The sequence below is a fragment of the Mastomys coucha genome, unplaced genomic scaffold, assembly GCF_008632895.1.
Source record: "Mastomys coucha isolate ucsf_1 unplaced genomic scaffold, UCSF_Mcou_1 pScaffold21, whole genome shotgun sequence".
Classification (NCBI taxonomy): Eukaryota; Metazoa; Chordata; class Mammalia; order Rodentia; family Muridae; genus Mastomys; species Mastomys coucha.
In genome coordinates, this window is record NW_022196904.1 from 66,907,256 (window position 1) to 66,926,340 (window position 19,085).

A 19,085-nucleotide genomic window follows, 5' to 3' on the forward strand; every position below is an offset into this window, starting at 1 on the left:
TCACTATTCTCTTCCTACTGAATAGTCACTGTTGATTGTTTTGTTTAACTGGCAGGGTCTACAGTTTGGTACTGGAGAACTGGAAGAAATGGGAGCCATGTACTGCTTGGGTCTTCTCATCTTGGAACTCAAATCTGCAAGCTGTAGCCATAAGCTCTTGGCTCGAGCTTCAACTCTGCTGAACGCAGATGTTCTGGAACACTACCTCCAGCGGTAAGATGCTTACCAGGGAATCAAGGATGCCTCGGGAATATTTAGTACAAGTGTCCTGGTGAAGTGGATTGATAGGTCTTTGATAGACAGAAAAGAAGGATGAGCTACCAAATGAAAGTAGGTTCAACTGACCTGTGAGGAAAGCCAGATTTTGAACTGCACAGATACAGAAAATGTGGGGAGGTTGCTCCTTGTGCACACATGTCAATAAAAAATTGACATATTGATAAATATAATTAATACTTATTGCTAATGATCATGAAACTGAAGCTTGGTGCTACAGTCTTAAACATGTACAGACTCTTCCTTGTGCTACATTCTTATGCATGTAGCATTTTCATGCTATTGCTAAATGTAAAAATAGAGAAGTATCTCTCACTGCTGATATCTTGATGCTTGGGACAAGTGTCTCTTTTTTCAAACAGTGTCATCCTTGGGTGGAAGATGATTTGTTATTGGTCAAGAGAAATTACTTTACGTGGCAGAGAATGGCTGGATGTCTGAGACTGGAGCATCAGTAACGAGTCAAGGGGTAGATAACCATTATACAAATGAGCTTTTTGATGCACTTTCCTGTAGACAAATACTTTATTTTTTGAGGAGAATAAATTTGGGGACAAGAAGCAGAGAAATGATACCTTGTAAAAGGTTAGAGGACCAGGAGTCATTACAATTCCCAAAGAGGCTAAATCAAAGACTGTACTTTGAGCAATGGGACCTATGTAGGATTCGTTGTCTACTGATAAATGAGGAACCATATAACCCTGCGCTTTACCTCCAACAGCAAAGGCAAAAGTATTAATATGGAGAAGACTTTTATGTCCAGCTAATTTTCATTAGTTTTCTGCATGTCACAATTAAAATGCGCTTCATGTGGCAGCTCACCAAATGGCCAATCAAGCCTGAAAAGATCTAGTAGAGTACATGAATACAACTTCGGAAAGCCTCCATTTCTCTGGGACTTAATTACCTAAATACAATAATTAACTCACTCAACACAGAGTAATATAGAACCCAGACAACAGAGACTTAAGTTAGCCAGTGTCTGCTCTCTGCCCAGGAGACACTGCTACCCTTTACCTTTGTTTGGGCATCACTCCTTCCATCGGTGCCTTCTTCCTTCCATGCCTTCCAGCAGCCAAACGCTTTGCATGTTTGACTCTATTTCAGTTTTCAGACTCCGCCTCTGACAGCAAGTGTATTCACCTGCCCCAACTTATATTTCCAATTGTCTTCTCGTCTTTTCCTTTGTTGAGCAATCTTGGGTGGGGACACAGATGAATCTTCCTTACCTTTCTCCTCCCTTCATCCTCAGCTGCTCATTGAGGGAAGATTGAGCAGAACTGGCATTGCTTGCTTTCCCTGAATTGATTGTGCCTGTCTGTTTGATCCAATGCAGTAAGGATTAGTTGCCTGTAAACGAGAACAAGAAGAAATCTATCAAAGAAATGCCTTTTCTAATTCAAGTCTAAAGAATTCAGTGTCAGGCTTCAAATACAATGGGTACTATGTGGCATCTCATATGAAGATAGTGTGCTCTCTCTTTCTCTTACACACACACACACACACACATACACACACACACACACACACACACACACACACACACACAGAAAGAGAGAGAGAGAGAGAGAGAGAGAGAGAGAGAGAGAGAGAGAGAGAACCATTGACTATCAATTTTCAGTTTCCATCAGTCCAAGGATACTGAGGCTAGACATTGTCCTCTGACCTCTTTGCCTGTTTAGATTGACTCTGGAACCTGAGGACAAGATGCCTAAAAGAGGATGTGATTAACATGCTTGTTTTGATTATATTTGAATTAAATTGCACACCTATGTTTGGTAGAGATTAACAATAAAGAAACTATCTCTTTCAGTTTGATTTTTAACCACTGTATCTATTCTATGAAGATATTGGTCAAAACAGACATTGGTTCCTGCTCCAAGGGCCTGGTGACTACTTGACATGAGGAGAATCAGCCTGAAAGTTTCTTGACACTCATATACCTCAGAAAACAAATCCACACAGTCACTGACAAAAGGGAAACTAATAAATTAAAATCTGCTGGTTTGAAACTAGAGATAGGTGTTTGAGTGAACTTGATAACTTTCTATCTGATGAATAGAGTTAAATCAAGAAATACAATAATAATCAGTTATGTTTGATAAAAAAACTCTAAAAGTAAAAAGCGTGTGCATGCACACGCGCGCGCGCGCGCACACACACACACACACACACACACACACACACACACACACAAACATGGAGTTCATTTTATATTGGGCACCTACTACTAAGCCTCAGGCACGCCCTGGATTGTGGTTGATATATCCAGTGACTCTCCATTGGAGAAGCTTACTGCTCTCTCCCAGTAGGTATCAACTGCAAATGGGTAGGACTTTGTGTGTACTTTGGTTTTTCAGTTTTGGGATTCTGTCTTTATTTGCAACAAAAAAAAAAAAAAAAAAAAAAGAAGAAGAAGAATATACTAATCAATATGAAATCCTAGGAATTACCCAGTACAATGACTTTATACTTTATACAAACACCAAGCATATAATTAATGTTTGTCAACAGCTCTCCATGCATTTTCTTTTTATTATTATCTCATTTAAAATAATTTTATGTATGTATGTATGTATGTATGTATGTATGTATATGGTGTATGTGCACATGCATGTAGACATGCAAACCCCTGTATATGTTCAGAGGCTCAGGATTGCATTTGATGTTCGTTACTCTCTTGACTCAGGGTCTCTGAATCTACTTGTCTGGCAGCCAGAATGCTTCAGTGATTTTCTCATCTCTGTCTCTGGTATTCTGGTCACTGGGGATTTGAACTCAAGCACAAATGTTGGCACTACAAATGCTCTTAGGCAATGAGCCATATCCCTAGCCTCTCTTAGTATGTAGTAAAGATTTAAGGTGTGTTTAAGTCTGTGGCAAAGTTCTCACACTCGGCCTCTTCTTTGCGTATAATAGTGCTTCTATTACCTTTATGAAGACTCTGTTGTCATATTCTAAAAATGAAAAGGAGGAAGGCTGCTCTTTCCCAAATGTCTGCCTTAAAAAAATGCAAGCATACCTCATCTGAGCCTTCTGCTTCCTCAAAGGCATTAACCTCTGAGGAAGACCTGCAGGGAGGAAAGTGTGTGGCTGTACATGGACACCATGTTTTCTGACAATAGGTTTCATGCCTCATTTACCCTAGAAACAATTAGAGCGCCGGCTGATCCACCAAGTGACTTGCTGTCTTTCAGGAGTAGAGGAAAGGTGGAAACAGTGAAATAAAATGTGCATGTTCTGTTTTCTTTTATGTCCTTTTTCTCCTGTTGCTCATTTAAAAAAAAAATGTCTGCCGACTCCTTGAAGCGTCTTTTGATCTTTCTGCTTCTCTTCCTCTCTCCTCCCTCTCAATCTTCTCCCTGGAAATAACCATGTGCAGCTTCCTCTGGAGGTGCTGTTCATCTGCTGTGACACATCTTCTGCAAAGTCATTTAACAGTTGTGCCGAGTCAGCTGCTGTTCATCTCGATTTGTGTCCCTCCGCTGCCTCTTGATCTTCCCAGCTGAGCGACCCTATCTCCATGTGTCCCTCCATTAATAACAGAGGAATGTTCTGCGCCTCAGTAGCCCCTCGGTAACTCGTAGATTCTCCAAATCACAGATGGCCTCTTTAGTCTGACTATCCTCAGCACTTAGAGAAAATTTGCTTAGTTGTTTCTTTGACAGGACAACACTAAAAACCAAAACTCTTACCCAGATTGTAGAAAAAAAAATACCACTATTATTTTTGTGCTTGTATCTTTGTGGGGTGAGATGGAAGTACTTCTGTGTTGGTAGGTAGAGAAGACATGACAGTCCTGGATATCTTTTGCCTGAAATGACATCATATTATTTTGAAATAGCATCTCTCCTTGGCCTGGAACTTACCATGGAGGTGAGGCTGGCCAGCTAGCATGCCCCAATATTCCTGTCCCCAAACCACCCCCATCCTCACCCCCACACCATGTGAGTATTAAAAGCATTACTACCATGTTTGACTTATTTTATGTGGAATCTGTGGATTGAACTCAGGTTCTCTTGCTTGCAAGGCGAGCATTTTCAACTGAGCCATCATCTCCTTAGCCCTGGGAAAAGATTAATAATTAAAACAGCAATTGATTTTTATTGTAAAACTATAGTTTTATTGGCTAGAGAGATGTGTCAGCACTTAAAAGCACTGCTTTACAGAGGACCCAGAATCATTTCTCAGAACCCACATGGTGGCTTACAACTGCCTGTAATTCAGTTCCAAGGGAATTGAAGCCTCTTCACACACACACACACACACACACACACACAGAGAGAGAGAGAGAGAGAGAGAGACAGAGAGAGAAAGAGAGAGAGGAGAGATCCTTTTATTTTGAATTTTGCATCATGTACCCAAGTCCACTCATCTTCCTATTACTTCATATCTAACCTCTCTCTGTCCTTACAATAAAATAAAAACATACAAAAAAAGAAACAAAACCCCATCTCACCATGGAAGCTGCAGTGTGTCAAGCTATGCCATACAGTAATACCCTTTTACCCAAACAGCTTTACTTGTAAATGTTCATTGGAATGAATTATTGGTCTGGTTCAAGGCCTCTGGCTCTGCTACACCATCAATACTGGATTATTACCAGGACTCCTCTTAGACACCCTATGTCTTGGAGATCCGGTAGCCTTGGATCCGTAGGAGCTGCCCCTTCCCTTCACATGCTCCAGCAGTTCATACATGGGCTAGATGTCCTTTTTTTAAAGGGATGGAAAATTTTTATTCTATGAATCAGAATACTTAATTCAGAAAACACACACACAAAACCCCACCCCAGCCTTTAGTTATCGGATGGCCCCTGTCAACATTCACTATGAATATATTAGAAGACCATATAATTTCTTTCACGTTTTCTATCATGATACATTTTCACCTTTCAGGCTTGGTGGTGCTGACATGTAATCTGAACAACTTGGGAAACTGAGACAGGATAATTGAAAGTTCAAACCTGCCTGGACTACATAGAAAGTTAAAGGCCAGTCTGAGCACCTTAGTAAGGCACTGTCTCAAGCTAATATGTGCAAAAGGGACTATGCATAGAGCTAAGTATTCAAGTGTTGGCCTAGAATGTACAAGATGATATGTTCAATGCCCTATAAATTAGTGTATACATAATCCACCTTCCTATCTCTAATTAGTTATGTCACCATGTTATATAGTGTGTTTCCATGCATGGACCTGCATACTTTTGGTCATATAGCCTGTTACAGTAGACTTGAACAAATCACACAGCTTTTAGTTTTGTAGCATTTCAATGTAGACATCTGATGTTGAAAGTACAGTTCATTAGTATTTGCTTAACAAAGTGATCTGTGTGTTCACTGAGGAATTCTCTACTGAGCTTTAACTGTAAAGCTTGACTTCTTGGAGTTTGTCTTGAATTATACTAAAATAGTAGATGTGCCCAAGTTATTGAGTACTGAACCCATCATCAGATCTGGTACCTCTGTCTGCTCATCTGACTCTTTGATGGTTTCTACCAAATATATGGTGGTCTTTCTCCTTACTCTTCATGTGATTCTTTAATAATGCATTTTAAGGTTTTAGCTTTCATATTTAAAAACATTATTACCACTCAAAGAGATGTCATTTCTTATTACCATTTTAGTTATATAGGAAAAGTCTTCATTATATTTATATTTATTTGCAACTTCACTGAAATCAATAATCATAGTTAACATTGTTTTATGAATTTTTAAGGTAGATAATCATATCATTTATAGACTTTCAACAGCTTTCCTTACTTCTTTTTCATTATTTTTATTTCTTTACCTTTTTAAAAAATACAAGATATTTCCTATTTATTTATAAAATTATTAGTGTATGTGTGATATGTATGTATGTTGTGAGTGTGGGGTCTATGTTTAGAGATCGTAGAACAGTCAATTGTTGAGGCAAGCTCTCCTTTGATTCCTGAACTCTCTGCACTACAGGATGGTGCTCCCCTGAGAACACAGGTGTTTCCCTTGTTTCCGATTTTCCTCTCCTAGCTTGGCAATTACAGATCTAAGCTACCATACCTGACATCTGTAGATTTCAAAGACCAAATTGAGGCCATGAAGATTACTTAGGTGGCCAGTACTTTCATCTACTCTGAGCCATCTTGTGGGTACTTTTTTTTTTTAATTGTCTCTCAATTTTGACATAGAGCCTGTGAATTCCAGGCTCATTTTGAATGCACTTTGTAGCTGAGATTGTCATTGAATGTCTTATCTTTCTCAAATTATACATGCCCTCTACACCACTGAGGACTCATGGGTACAAATATATCATATGTGGGCCAGAAAAAGGGGAAACCAGGAATCTGGGAAAATGGTTCCCTGTAAGTTAACATTCAATCATTCAGAGAACGAAGGCTATGGTATGAAATCTGTGGGTTTCAAATTAGCACTGTTTCCATCAATTCCAAATTATACAAATTGTGTGACCATCTTGTTGATACCTCTCTTTGACTTCTCACACATCAATTCCTATGGTGTGTGATATCTCAGAATAGTCTTAGCTTCATTCTGAAGTTGTACGCCAAGAAATACTACATGAGAAGGAAGAATTTGAGTGGAACTTGGCCTAGGAGTCATTGCCAATTATGAGGATGACAAGATGCCCTGAAACATTGAATGGCTCCTTAATTTGTCAGGGAAATTAACTGATTAGTCAAAAAGGAGTGCCCGTCTTAAACTGGGAGAACTTGGACTCTAACAAAAGTCCCTGTTACATCTGTAGCTAAAAAACAGTAAAACAAGTTTTTATAAAATTTTATGCTGGTTCTTCTATAATAAATAAATTAAAATAATGAAAACTGAATGTTAGTGTGTCTCTGAGAAAAGAGGTTTAATATCACACAGCTATCTGCAAATTGGTTTACTTTTCCCTGGAGAGTAATTTAGTAATTTGCAAGAAGGTCTATAAAAACCTCTCACTTGGTACGACATTTCTAGCTTGCAGAATATCTCCCAAGAAAATAAACAGAACTGGAGACAATATTTTAGTATATAGCTATTTATAGAAAGGATGATGCATGGCCACATAATTTTAAATATCCCCAAAACCTACTAGTAGAAAAAAAAGGAGAGGAACATTATTGATAATATTCCTAGGATACTATAGAACCCCAAAAGAATGAGCATTTCAATGTATAGATCAAGCATTACTATATCCTAGATTCTTAAGTACTTTGTAAGGATCAATGCCATTTGTAGAAATGATCCTGTATGGCAGACATTATTACCCACATTTGTTTGTACATTTTGTTTACTTACATGTGTATTGTACGTGTGTTTATGTGTGTGGTTTATTTATGTGTATATTTGTCTGTTGTATGTGTAGTGGGGGGGTGAGTGACAAAGCATGTGTGTGCATGGAGTCCTAGGTTGATACGGGGAGTCTTCTTCTTCGCAATTTACTGAAGCAAAGTCTCTCATTCAAGCCCAGAGCATGTACATAATGCTAGTCTGATTAGCTACCTTGCTCCAGCACAGGTCTATGAAGCCCTCTGAGTACTGGAATTGCACATCTATGCAGCATTTAACTAGCTGCCAGTGACTCAAACTCCAGCCTTCATGTCTATAGGTTGTCTTAAACTTTTTTCAAACCTTAGTTTTAATATGGATTTTTAAACACTTTAACCTCCCTTCTAGCCCAGCACCCACCAGATGTAGCAGAAAAGAGAGGTTATTAGGATATAGGAAGCAGATCTGTTTAGAACTTGTTCTTTAGAGTAATACAATCTGCCTTGTCAGGAAATCAGCAGTTCAGTCCACAGGAACCAACAGTGGCAGCTCAAACACTTCACAAATATATCAGATAGTCCAGTTCAGTAGTATCAGGATAGCAAATACGAATCAGCAATGGTAGCAAGACCTAACAGAAACAGCCAGGCCTCAACTGAATAGGCAATCAGCACAAGTGAGCAGGAACAAGCAAGACCAGTGGGGACAGGAGACGTTCTGTGCTGTGCCTCTCTCAACCAAGTGAAGAAAGCAAAGATGAAGAGGGGAGTCTAAAAATTGTTGCAAAGCTAACTATTCAATCAAGCCTCTCTCACAGTCTGTTGAGTCCTATACTCCCTCCAAATATCATGTGTCTTTCTGTGGGTCTTGCCTCTTAGTAACTCCATGTGAGTCTGTATCGGCTGACATCAGCCTAAGTCCACCAAAGCAGCAAAAGGTCATCAGAACACCACCAGAAGGGTTTTTTTTTTTTTTTTTTGGTGTGTTTCTATCTATGGAGTCATAATAAACAGATCTCAGGTACGCAATGTAAGCAAACCAATACATCAATGTCATTAGCAAAGAACCCTCCATCATGAGTTCGATGTCTGCTTCAGCCAAACATTCCTTTAGGTGTCTGCTTTAGCAAAATATCCTTTTACCTGTGTCCACTTTAGGAAAACATTCCTTCATTTCCCTGGCCCAGCAAAGCACCATCCAACACAACTGACTTCCTAAAGAAACCATAAGTTTTCACTTCACTATAGCATGAGATTTAACTGTTGAGTCATCTCCTAGGCTAATACCATTTATTTTTATATATAAAGAAATTAAGTTTTAGGGGAGTTTAGAAATATATCACATGTGAGAATCTTTGGGTAGAAACAGATTTTCAATCTATTTCCAGCTCCCACATTCAGGTTCTTATTCCTCTGTTATGTTCAGTCATTCAAAGAGTAAGTGAAAAAATATAAAGAATGATAATTAATGCTGCATACATGGTTGTCATGTTAGCACCCTGTAGAAGCACTAATAGAGATGAGGGAGATGTAAAATTTGTAATTAAGACTAATTCAGTCTTATTAATTTTTCTTTTTGTAGTGTAATTCCTACAAATATATTTTAGGTGTGTATCTATTAGCCTGTTTTTGTAAGTTTGAAAACTGAGTGACTGTATTTTGGATCAGAAATACATCTTGATCATTTTAATAGCATACAACAAATAGTGAGAGTATATGTTGCCATAGGCTAAAGATTTCACTACCTATGGAGTTAAAACTTTAAGAGAAAATGTTATGCATAAAAGGGAGTGAAGCATTTTTATATTGAATTTGTAAAATGTTTCTTGATAATTTTAACCATTAAAGAAAATCTAAAGGAATTCCTTTTAAATGGGGAACTTACAGAACCCAGAGAATCTTCTTGAACTTCTAGAGCTCTGGAATAACTACATGACTTTCTCACTGGCATCTCATTCTCTTGAGCCTCAGGCTCAGTCAAATGAATGGCTTACCTTTTGCCTATGAAATGATAAACACTTTAAAATAGAATAGGCTCCCAGTCCCTGGAGGAGAATTTCAATCAAGAAACCCACTCTTCCTGCTCTACATCAGTGCCTTCCTTTGCATTTTGTTGTTAATTCTTAAAAATGGAAGGACTAATCAAATTCTTGATTTTTTCCAAACAATAAAACAATTTGGCTTAATGTAAGGAAGCTCCAATAACCTAGGGTGTATGATCTAACTTCAGAGGCTCCTCATTTGAGCTAAAGACTAGCTCTTAAGTATTAAGGTTCAAATGTATGATCATTTCACCCATACAAGTTAATTTACATGATTTGGTAAAGAAACAAAAAAAATGTAACAACAACAAAAGGTGAAGAGACAGGAGAAGAGGATGGAGGGAAGGTGGAGTGGGAAGAAGGAGAGGGAGAAAAGAGAGGAAGAGAAAGCTATGATATAGAACAAAGTCAGGATATAGAATCTAAGGGTGGAAATAAAAATAATCATGGACAGTTGACAGTTTTTATTGGGTATATCTTATATTTGGAAAAGAGTAGTATGGGTTTCTTGTATGTATATCTTTTTTCATTAATTTTATTTATATATAATTTATTAATTTCATTTACTTAAACCCAATTGGAGCTTACCTTCTTTCTGCTCTCAATCCCTCCCTCTACCTTTGCTTCCCACTATACTCCTATTGCTTCACTGAGAAAGGAGACCTCCAATGGATATCAACCCACCTCGGCATATCAAATTGTAGTAGGACTGGGTCAATCTTCTTCTGAGACAAGGTAGTCAAGTTACAGAAAAAGGATCCAAAGGCAGGGAACAGAGTCATGTATAGCCCCTGCTCTAGTTGCTAAGAGTCCCACATGAAAACGAAGCTGAAAATCTGTTACATAAATGTAAAGGCCCTACATTTATCCCATGCATGTTCTTTTGTTGGTGGTTAAATTTTGATTCTTTAGGAGTTCCCTCTCCTGAGGGAAGAAAACTAATGGAAAGAAACTTAGAAGTTAAATATATCTCCACATCTATGCACTGAGTAGTTTAAAGTCAAATCAATATAAGCTCTCTCTCTCTCTCTCTCTCTCTCTCTCTCTCTCTCTCTTTCTCTCTCCCCCTCTCTCTCTCCCTCTCCCTCTCTCCCTCTCTCTCCATATATACATATGTTATATGTATATACATATATATGTATATATATCACATATTCATTTACATATATATGTATATATATAACATATTCATTTACATTTATACATGTATGTATTTGTCTGTGTAGTAGTAGTAGTAGTAGCAGCAGTCGTGGTGGTAGTAGTAATAGTAGTTAGTAGTAGTAGCAGTAGTAGTAGTAGTAGTAGTAATAGCAGTACTGATTTCTTAAGCATGGTTCAAAATACCTCTGCAACAGTAGGAATGTGGCAGCCCATATGCTTTTTTAGATTTCATAGGTTGAAAGTTAAATACATCAGGGTAAACCAAATAGCTCAAGGGTAAAAGTACTAGCCACCAAACTGATGAGGTGCACTTAATGCTGTAACAAACATGATGGAAAGAGAAAAGCTGCGTCTACAAGTTCCTTTAAGCTCCACATATATAGCCCTGCAACACAAAATAAAGAAATTCAAATTAAGTTCAATACCTTAAAATTCCTTTCAGTTTTTATGCTCAAAAGTGTGGACACTCTCATGATCATCTCATTAGATGCTAAAAAATCCTTTGACAAAATACAACACCCCCTCATGGTAAAAGTCTTGGAGAGATCAAGAACTCAAGGTCCATACCTAAACATATTAAAAACAGTAAACATCAAACTAAATGGAGAAAAACTCAAAGGAATCTCACTAAAATCTGGGACAAGACAAGGCTGCACATGCTCCCCCTATCTATTCAAAACAGTACTCGAAGTTTTAGCCAGAGCAATTAGACAACAAAAGGAGCTTTACTCCTCTTACATAATTGGGAAAGCAAGGCAGACTGGGAGAGTCATGGAAAGCTCATGTTTGATAGAATCAAATGTATGTTTTGTCTTGATTCTAATAGGAAAGCAATAAAGGGGCCAATATAACAGTACATAGGTAAAAAAGAAAGAAGTTACAGAAACACAGCATGCAAAAGAAAGACAGTAGCACTAGATGACCTAGATTTGCAGGAAATAACATGGTATGGAAAAAGGCAAAACCAAGTCAAAATTGGAGGCAGAAAGGGATTAAGATGAAAAAGGCCTTTGGACCAGTATTCCAGTGTCTTCACTAGTATAGCAATACATAGCCTTTTTTGTTCCTGGGATGTATATTTGGGGAGAAATGAATAGTGATTTGACTCTGATACTTATTTCTGACACTGAGCCCACAGTGTCCCAGCAAAAGAAAATAGTTCTTTAGCCATGGGAAATCTATTTATGGACTTACAGATTGTATTTATGGAGACAGCCTAGTTCATCAAAAAATGGGGATTAAGATGATATTTTTTAATGACTTAGTATTCAGTCTTATGGTTTTGATTCAGGAAAGCTGACTACTATCCTGGGTTTTGCCAGTGGTTAACAAAATGACTGCAATGAAGAGATGGAGTGATGATAACAGCAGTTGGACATGTGATGCAGATACTGTGTTCACTGCCTTAAACCAGCCCGTAGGAAGTCATTATTCCTATTATCATCAATTGTTCGTGTGAGGGGGAGTAAAAGCATGCTCAGTATATCAAATGCTTGATAAAAATAAAAAGCTATATGATTTTTCATTATTTCAAACACAGCTCAGTGATTTCAAATTTTTCTTTCTTTCCTGTAACACATTACAAATTATTCTATAATATAAACATAAAGCAAATGAAGCCTTAGGAAATTATCTCTATAAATCAACGTTCTTTGCCCAAATAACCAGCTCATTTACATTTAGTACAAAGTTCAAGTTCAGTACAGCACCCTCTTGGGCAGTGAATCATACTTTGAAAGTTGGACTTTGTTATTGCTCTTGCTTATGTATTAATAACTTGGGAATAGCCTAAATGAAGCTCTAATTTATCATTATCCTCTTGGGTGCAAAATTATCTTTTTGGTTTGCATAGTATCAGCTATTGAAGGTTTATCTTAGAAAAGGATGGTTCAATTCAGTAACCGAGCAAGTTGGAAAGACCTAATTAGTGATGCTCTGTAGAACTAAAGGTAACATGTACCCCAGGTTTAGATTTGGATTAACCAGTCATTCATTGCTCTTGTAGGATATAGACACTTGAGAATTGAGTTTTCTCATTAGATGAGGTCAATTTAGTTAGCTGCACTGATAATAATAGTTACAATGAGCAATATCTACTGCTGGCTTGACATATGCTAGTCACTACTTTCAATTAATATTCATATAAACTTTAACCCCCCCCAATAGTCACTATAATATAAAGTATTGCCTCCATTATACATAGGTTAAATCAAGGTGCAAAGGGTTTAGACAAGCTGCCCAAGGTCTCCAGCTAACAAGAGTTAGATCTGGAAATTAGATTGCAGCAGGTGAACTGTGTGAGCAATGTGTTTAAATGCTATGCAAGCTTGAACAATAGAAGTAATTTTGTAAAAAGTCATCCAGTGTTTTGTTTCCAATGAAATGTGCCAGCACCAGTTATATTTCTGTTAGAAAAATAGATTTCTCTTCATAAATTCTAAATATTGATGTTGTACTAATGAACAGAGGGACTTCTTGTGTCACAGAGAAACTTGTGGGAATAAATATAAGGACTTGGTAAACAATTACCCATATGTGTCAAAATGGCCATCATTAAGATCTAGTCCTGAAGTTACTATGGGCTAAAATATTTCTATGGTGCTCCTGTTGTCCACTTTATCTATAAGGTCTGTTGTGATCCTTTGGGGCCATCTGTCCTCACCTATCTTTGTCTCCAATAGACATGAGGAAGAGTATTCCAAAGTTGAGATGGAAGTGAGCAGAACTCTCACACCTGCTGCATGTCTACCTGCCTGTCACAAAAGCACAAATTTGTTTCTTCAAAAAAACTGTTCCAGAAACTTGGAGACCAGACAGGAATGAAGAGAAATGATAAAAGTCATATATGGTACATATTATGTAGTATTTTAGTACGAGTGATTTTTGAAAAAAAAAAAAAAAGACTTGCAAGTTAAAGCTTGCAAGTATACATGACTGTTGTTTTTGAAGAGATGATTGCCTTACCTCAGGAAATTTTTATTGCATAAGGTAGCATGTGTAAGACTTCAGGTTCAATCCTCAGTAGTACATGTGCATGCATGTGCATGCAGGCAGTCATGGAATTCAGTGATAAGGCAGAGAAAGAGGTGGGAGGAATGGAGGGAGGGAGAGAGAGACAGACAGAGAGACAGAGAGAGACACAGAGAGAGGAAGGCATGATGAAGAAGAAAAGGGAGAATTAGGAGAGAAGGATTAGGAAAGAAGGGGAAAGGCAGATGACAGAAGATTGCTTCCCAGGATCAGGGTAAAATGAGAAACAGTATTTAATTGATTCAACTCAGGTTTTTCAGAATGACTGAATTAAAACGGAATGCTAAAACAATATGTGGAATTAGCTTTTTAGCTCTTTTACAAAGTTCCTGAGAAGACATTTGCAAATAGATTGGGTAAATATTTTTTACTGTCCCACACTGAAAAAAGGTCTTTCAAATATAGAGGAATAAGTATCCTGCAAAGTTGAGGAAAGCCTAACATAGGTCATTAAGAGAAGTTTGTTCAGTACTTTCCAAAAGAGAGCAGGAGATGCTGACAACCATCCTGCATGAATGAAAATAAACGCATCTGTCTTTTTCTTATATTCTAGTCAGGTATACTTATTTTAAGTGGAAATGCACAGATGTACCATTCAAAAGGAATGTTATAACACATAAAATCATGAACCACCTCACCACAGTAAACTAAACCCTGATCACTCCCAAAGATCTCCTTCAATTCCTTTGTAATCCAATCCCAACTCGACTCTGTATCACCAACCAACCCCAGTTGCTTTCCTTTCTTCGAATTTATTCTGCACATTTAGAATCTCATATGAATGCAGACAGCCTGCAGGTTCTCTATTTTTCCTTTAGCCTCAATTTGTAAGGTATAAAGATTTAGAGGTGTGTCAATGTTCTCATATAATTTTAAATTTTACAAGATGCTTTTCAGTAAAGTGAAGAACAATAGAAGAGTGTTTGCCTAGACTTTCACTGCTATTCTGCTTTGCTAACAGACTGAGCTGAACCAATCCAAGTTTATCTGTTATTTTCATTAGTTGTTCACCATACCTGATATATACTTCCTATAAATGCTTGCAACACTACATCCTCTTTGACATTCCAGCCTCATCTTAAATGTCAAAAGCTCATTTTCATTTGGAACACCTCAGCAAAATATTTTTATGACCACACTGTCTAAATTAGACCTCCTACTTGCTACTCCTATGACAGCTCTACTTTCCCATTGTCTGTCTTCTCCACATAGAATGTACAGTGTATCAGAGAAAGAACTTTAGCTACCTTGTTCAGAACTGAATCCCTAGCACTCTTAGAACAATGCCTGATGCATATGAGGTAGTCAATTAATAAATGAGCAAATAAATCCTTAGGATTGTAACATGTTTATTGGGAAACTTATTACATTTATGAGCTGAAAAAATATAATTCAGTGTAATTGTTATTAGCTGAAAGAATTCCTTTCAAAATATGCTGATAAAGGAAAATTTATAATACTGGATGGGGAGATACATTCACATCTTTACCATAAGTCCTGTTTCATTCAATTATATTATTTTTGCAAATGTTTAGCTCTATCTACTGAAGTAATGGTCATTTATTTCTCTGTAATATGACACCACAACACATAATAATGATGAGATAATTGATATTATGAACTATAATTACAGATCAAAATGACAGATGAAACTAAACAAGAATAATGAACTTTGTTCTGAGTTTCTCTTGCTAAGGGACAAGAGCACACCTCCTCAGAAGGACACAGCATTGTTTGTTATATTCAAGGAGCAGAGTGTAATTTCCAGAAACTGTATTTAAAAAGCCATGAGTGGTAGCATGCCTGCCCTTGTAACCTTAGCACTGGGAAGATGAAAAGAAGAAGATCCATGGGCCTTTCTGTCTGGCCAGCCAGCAGCCTAACCTTATTGGTAATATGCTTGTCTTGGTGACAGATTCTGTCTCCAAAACAACAACAACAACAACAACAACAACAAAAAACAAAACAAAACAAAAAAAAAAAACAAAAGAAAACAACAAAAAAAATCAAGCAACAACTAACCAAAAATCTGTTAAGCATAGCTGTGGAGTAACACATAATTACATCACTTCTATGCCTTGAGGTCAGGGAGAGGAAAGAGAAGAGTGGGGAAAAAGAGAATGAAGTTAGAACATAATAGTTTATGTGTGAACTACAAAACTAGACGTAGGCATTGTAGATTGTTTGTCTGATGGGTAACAGGGAACTGTAGTGATTATTCTTTGACTCCCCCATTCTGCTTAGAGAAGCTTATGTAATAAGCAGAAATGCCTAGCAAAGAAGGAGCATTACATATGCATGTGCACACAGAACAGGCCTGGATGAGTTGTGAGGTTTGAATAAACAAATAGAAACACAACGTACCGTTTACAACAAATTAATTTCAGGCTATATTTAGCCCATTCTCCTCTTTAAACATGTAAATTCCTGAATTATTTATTTAATCACTTATTGATATACAAATTTACCACAAAGTTTTCTTCGAAGAAAGGTAAGTACTTGGAATTTGTTTATAAGTTGTTCTGAATAGTTTTTTACCTTTGGGGTAACTAAAAAGAGTAGATTGATATGTAAGGCACTGGGTTAGTGAGAAGTTAGTCACCACACACGCAGGGTTTTGTTCTCAATTTCCACTTGGTAGTTTGGTTTTCATGCTCCTTCTTGAGAGGGTGCTGTCCGGAATATGGGTGCTGAATTCCACAGCGCTGGAAAGAAACTTTTCTCACAATCTTATTAATACAAAGAAACTGAAGGCTATAAGGTAAGCGCACACAATTTAATTCCTTAGGAGTTGTACTTTTTAAAAGGTGCGTTATTACTAAGAGAAAGTATTAGCTAATGTTGCACTGTTTACACAGATATTCATTTCAAACCGTAAGAGACACAGAATACAGTAATCCATATGAAGGAATAGGTTTCATAATGTTCTGGGATGATTTTCTCTATTAACAAAAAGGGAGACAAAGGGAGAACAAGGGCATATTTGTTACATGATAGAGAAGCAAATCTTTTCTAAATAATACCATTGTGTGCTGTATTCCTGGGGGTTACTGACAGCTCAAGTTTGCAAACAAAACACAAAGCTAATTGCAAAATATTCTTTGGTCCCTTAGCAAACTGCAGGGGGCAAGAGTGAGCTTGTATAAGTGCCAAACACTTAGATTTCCCTGGGTGCTCTTCTATGACATGTGCTTTTAAATCTTCCAACTTGTGGTTATTATTTTTCAGCACTGAATTAGTGAATCATTTTACATAGCACCATTATGTAAAATAAAATGATACTTTGTTTCTCTGCATTGGCCAATTACTGGGTGGAGAAAATTGGACTCCTGAAAGACACATGTGTGCATAGTTTGCCAGATTACAGGAAAGTATAGTAAAATGCTCCCAGATGTTTGATGTAAGGGAGGAAAAACACAGGAGCAAGGAGTAAATGGAGGTGAATTTCACACAAAGTAAAATCTAACTGATTCCAAACAAAAGAGAAATATGATCGTGGATGTGGATCCCTCTGGAAGGTCAACAATTGTAGAGTGTTACTGCATTAAACTAACTTGATCTGTTTGTTTTTCCTTCCTGCTGTGGCTATGCTAGAAGATATTAAGGTATGTTATTCCTAATCATAATGAATAGACACAAACTATGAGCTAACTCATTTTTTTCTCAATAAAAACAAACAAAGAAAGAAACATCAAAAAATGAGAGACATAGGCTAATGTGTAGACAAATCCAGATAAGTCTATTTTCATTTCAAGGGCTTGAGTATATATCCCATCAATTTTTTAGTCGTTTCTGATAACAATGCTGTTCTTGAAATATTTATACAGCAAAACCGTAGTCTCTTTCTGACATTAGTGAACATCTCCTGTGCTTGTTTTTCCCATGGCACAAAGCATCTTAAACATGACTACATAAAAGTCAGGTTTACCCATTGGGGATTGCTGTTGATTTTACTGATGACTTAACATCAGAGCAGGAAGGATATTGCATTCTGTGCAGTGGGAGTAGAGCAAAGTTAGCCTCTTGTCCTCCATCTGTAGAAGAGCCACTGTCCACTAGAAACTATTCCCCTAAGCACAGGAATGTTACATCAAACAATAGCTTTTTCAGGGAAGGAGACTGGAGGACCAATGCACCCTGCTGTTTGTTGTTGAGTTCTTGGTACCAGATAATGCTATAGTTTGCCTGAACTGGAGCCCATGACCTAAGAAAAGACAGTCTGCTTAAAGCAGTCCTTGGGGTCAGTTGCCTAGGATATAGAATATATTAGTCAATGTTATCTAGAGCAGCACTTCTCAACCTATGAGTAGAGACCCTTTGTAGGCCACATATTAGATATATGCACATCAGATATTTACAGTATGATCCACAACAGTAGCAAATTACATTATGAAATAGAAACAAAATAACTTCATGATTGAGGGTCACCACAAGAGGACAAATGAAATTAAATGATTGTAGACAGGTTGAGAGCCACTGATCTAAAAGAACAGATACAATGGGACAAATGTATGTATATTAAAATTATTTAATCAGTTTACCTGAAAATAGTAGTAAGAGTTTTCTTGCATATGAAAGGCTGAGAACCCATTTGTTGACTATTCCTTCAGACTAGGTACTTCAACAATCAGAGGAGTGTCTGCCTTAGGATGAAGAGGCAAAGATCTCAGCAGTTTCTCAGGCCATAAAGCCAGATATCTCAGTGGTTCAATCTGAGGAGAAAAACTAGGAGGGTTGCTGGAGAGCAGCTGGTCTTTAGTCAATAACAGAAGCCTGAAAATGCTTGTTATTATATCACTGAAGTATCTAGCAGCAGCAGCAACTGGGTAATGAGGGAGGCCTAATAAGCAAAGGGGGAATATTCCGCTTTCTGCCAGAGCCTTTCTTATATTGAAATACAATTTTTAATAAAGTATATTTTGACCATGTTTGCCCTCCCCAATTCCTCCCCACCTCTCTACTCACTCAAATCTATGTTCCCACTCTTCCACTCTGTCTCCCGCTCCCCATCTCTCTCTCTCTCTCTCTCTCTCTCTCTCTCTTTCTCTCTCTCTCTCTCTCTCTCTCTCTCAAAAATGAACCAAAAAATTTTGAAAAGAAAAAACAAAAAACACAGCCAAAACCCACATAGGTTTAATGCATAGTGTTGCAACCCTTGTGAGTTCATATATGCAGCTGATCAGTGTCTAAAAAAGGTCTTCTTATACTCATTATACATCTCTGACTCTACACTCTGTTTGCCTCTTCTTCCATGGTGATCTCTAAGACTTGAAAGGATGATATATATATATATATATATATATATATATATATATATATATATATATATA

General features: G+C 37.3%; 1 protein-coding gene across 6 annotated transcripts in view; it reads left to right on the top strand.

The window, feature by feature from the left end:
• The window catches only part of Agbl1 (ATP/GTP binding protein like 1), an 887,643-nt gene that overhangs the window by 619,414 nt on the left and 249,144 nt on the right, over positions 1-19,085 (top strand). For 4 of the 6 annotated variants that reach the window (XM_031387026.1, XM_031387022.1, XM_031387027.1 and 1 more), the window contains exon 22: positions 56-213. In XM_031387026.1, coding sequence (XP_031242886.1) covers positions 56-213 — 158 coding nt within the window. Of the gene's footprint in view, positions 1-55; positions 214-3,658; positions 3,841-13,406; positions 13,565-19,085 lie in introns of those variants that run through there. The other 2 variants (XM_031387024.1, XM_031387025.1) reach the window with 2 other exon arrangements.